Here is a 3,352-nt window from a genome sequence, read left to right as displayed (position 1 = left end):
CTAGTATGTTTTGCATTTTGTAACATTCTTGCAAATTTTTTCTGTACCTTTTCTAGATTAACAACATCCTTCTTATAGCAGGGTGACCAGAATTGTACTCAGTACTCTAAAAGTGGCCTCACCGGTGTCTTGTATAACCGCAATATGTGTCACAACTCCTATACTCGATGTTCTGACCAATGAAGATAAGTGTGCCAAATGCCACCTTCACCAACCTGGCTACCTGCGATGCTACTTTCAAGGAACTATGAACCTGCACCCCTAGATTCCTCTTCAGCAGCACTCCCCAGGACATACCAGTAACTGTGTAAGTCCTGCCCTTGTTTACCTTGCCAAAATGCAGCACCTCACATTAATCTAAATTAAACTCCATCTGTCACTACTTGGCCCATTGGGCTTATTTCATCAAGATTTCATTGTACTCGTAGATAACCTCTTTCACAGTCTGCTATATCAACAATTTTGGTGTCATCTGCAAACTTACTAACTATATCTCCTATATTCTCATCCAAATTGATATAAATGATGAACAACAGTGAACCCATCCTTGCAGCACACTGCTGGTCACATGCCTCCAGTCCAAATAGCAACCCTCTACTCTTAAACGAAAGGTGTAACCAGAAAATACCAAGACCCCTTCTCCCCGACACTGCCCCCTCATCAGATATTCCCTCGGACAGGGATAGCACCAGGTGAAACACTGAGCAAAGCCAGCTTACTGTTTCGAAACAGGAAATGAAGCTTCCTTGACTTTATTATGAAAACAAAGACCCTATTACTTTGAGTAGGGGGGAATAAATAAAGAAAGAAACAAAAAATGGCTCTCCCTTGACTCCGTCCCCGCCAGTCGCTTTTGGACAGGGACGACAAAGGGCCAAAATAAAAATAAATTAAAGGCTAGCAACCCACCAGCACCACTGTCTGTCTTCTACCATCAAGCCAATTTTGTGTCCAGTTGGCTATCTATCTCTGGCTGGCATATGATTTAACCTCACTAACCAATCTACTGCCAGGACTGGGGGATTTGAATTATAAGGAGACGCTGGAAAGGCTGGTACTTTTTCTCCTTGGAGTGTCAGGGGCTGAAGGTTTATAAAATCATGAGGGGCATCGATGAGGTGAATAAGCAAGGTCTGTTTTCCAAGGGTATAGTTTAAGGTGAGTGGGGAGAGCATTAAAAGTGACCTGATGGGCAACTTTTTCTCACAGGGTGGTATGTGTATGGAATGAGCTGCCAGTGGAAGTGGTGAAGGTGGGTACAATTACAACATTTAAGAGGCATCTGGATGGGTACATGAATAGGAAAAGTTTACAGTCATGCAGCATGGAACCAGACCCATCAGTCCAACCAGTCTGTGCCGAACGTATTCCCAAACTAAACTAGTCCCACCTGCCTGCTCCTGGCCCATAACCCTCCAATTACCTGTTCATTTACTTATCCAAATGCCTTTTAAATGTTTAATTGTACCTACAGCCACCACTTCCTCAAAGTTCATTGCACACACAAACCACCCTCTGTTTTTAAAAAAATTGCGCCTCATGCCTTTTTTAAATCTTTCTACTGACACCTTAATAATGTGTCCCCTAGTCTTGAAATCCCCATCCTAGGGAAAAGACAACTACTATTAACTCTATCTATACCCTTCATTGTTTTATAAACTTCGGTAACTTCTATATGCTCCAGTGAGAAATATCCCAGCGTATCTTTATAACTCAAACCTTCCATACCCGGCAACATCCTGGTAAATCTCTTTTGAACCCTCTCCAGCTTAATGGAGGGATATAGGCCAAATGTAGGCAAATGGGACTAGTTCAGTTTAGAATACCTGATCAGCATGGACGAGCTGGACTGAAGTCATGCAGCATGGAAACAAACCCTTATGATCCTATGATTCTAAATTTTTCTTTAATTAACCTATTTACCTAATCAGCTGATCCTCTCCATTCAGAGGTAAGGAACAGTACCACTTTGCCAAAAGAGGGCCCCAGTTCTATGATTCTATAATTAGAAAATGTAACTAATCCAACTGCACCAGCAACATACCTGCAAGGAAGTTAACAAATACAAAATAATTGATCTTCTCTCAAACTCAATTAGTTAAGTAATCAGTTCTGTTGGTTTAGCAGAAGTGTAAAAAAAAGTAACACGAGATTCTAATTTGTACTGCTACTTAGCACTTGATATGCTGTCATTAAATGATTTCTTGTTCTCAATGGGTTTTCTATTTGTTACGCTGTCAAATCCATTCCTGACAACACACACCATCTGTCATATTCCTCTCAGTGGTGGTTGCAATCTAATTTAAGAGAATTTGCTGTTTCTAGTGGGGGTGGGGGGTGGTGGAGGAGAAGAAAAAGACCATGTTTGGTCATGGGGTTGTGAGGGAATGACAGAGTGGGTGTTATGGAGGTGGAGAGGTCCTGTGCCTTGTGTGTATAATCTCCAATCCTTTTTGTTGATTTTTGTCCCTGTCCTTACTCGTTTCTTTTTGGTTGGGAAAATTCTTTGAAGATCACCTAACCGCAGTATTATATAGTTTAAACAAAAATTTAATTGAATCAAATGCTCATTTGGTTTCTTAAATGATCACTTTTTTCATTGTGTGGCATCTAATGTGGCTACTTTGAACCAGCAATGTTGGCCCAGCGTTTGTTGTCAACAGCAAAGGAAAAGCACTCTCTGGTAACTTGGTTGGCCGCTCAAAAGACTTAGACCTTATAGTGAGTCCCCTCTATTCTGCACAACTTTGAACTTAGCACCATTTGTGGCATCCAGCTCGAGTAGAGCAGTAAGCAGACAGATTAGCCAATAAAATTCAACAATTCTCACATGGCAAAAAAGGCAGTTCACGTTTTTAAAAATTATTTTATGAAAACTAAGAAATTTGGGGATATGTGAGATGTTCAAGTGAAATATCAAACTTTAAAAAAGAATTTTTTTAAAATGAATATTTAATTGTTCTGGAGGATGAACACGCTATGCTTGTAAAATTATTTTATGTAGAGCTAGAGAGATTATAATTATGATCAAGGATGCTGTTTAAAATCTCAAGTACACCTCATTTTACAAGGCTTAATATTTACAATGCTTTGCTGTGAGAATAATGTAAAATACTGAAGAAAAAGCTATTATTCCCATCAAATTATTGAAATTGATTGCATCAGCAATGACCACATCAATGCCTGCGTGACAGCTATTAAATTTTCACATTCAACTGGCACATGTGCAGATGCCAGAAGTTGTTGTTGTTAACTGATAGCCAGAGGCTATCCCACCACAAAAGCTGGCATAATTTGAATTCAGTTACTAAATCTAGAATATAAGGCTAGCATCTGTAATGGTGACTGTGAA

General features: G+C 39.8%; 1 protein-coding gene across 1 annotated transcript in view; it reads left to right on the top strand.

Moving 5' to 3' along the window:
- The first annotated feature begins 1,100 nt into the window (after positions 1-1,100).
- LOC109926363 (DOT1-like histone H3K79 methyltransferase) overlaps positions 1,101-3,352 on the top strand; it is a 106,612-nt gene continuing 104,360 nt past the window's right edge. Inside the window, exon 1 of the mRNA XM_048613917.1 lies at positions 1,101-1,131. Within this exon, the coding sequence (XP_048469874.1) occupies positions 1,101-1,131 (31 nt within the window). The remainder of the gene's footprint in view (positions 1,132-3,352) is intronic.

This window comes from Rhincodon typus, chromosome 29 (genome assembly GCF_021869965.1).
Source record: "Rhincodon typus isolate 14 chromosome 29, sRhiTyp1.1, whole genome shotgun sequence".
NCBI classification, from domain to species: domain Eukaryota; kingdom Metazoa; phylum Chordata; class Chondrichthyes; order Orectolobiformes; family Rhincodontidae; genus Rhincodon; species Rhincodon typus.
The sequence above is the reverse complement of the archived record's forward strand: the minus strand, read 5'-3'. Positions and strand labels throughout refer to the sequence as shown.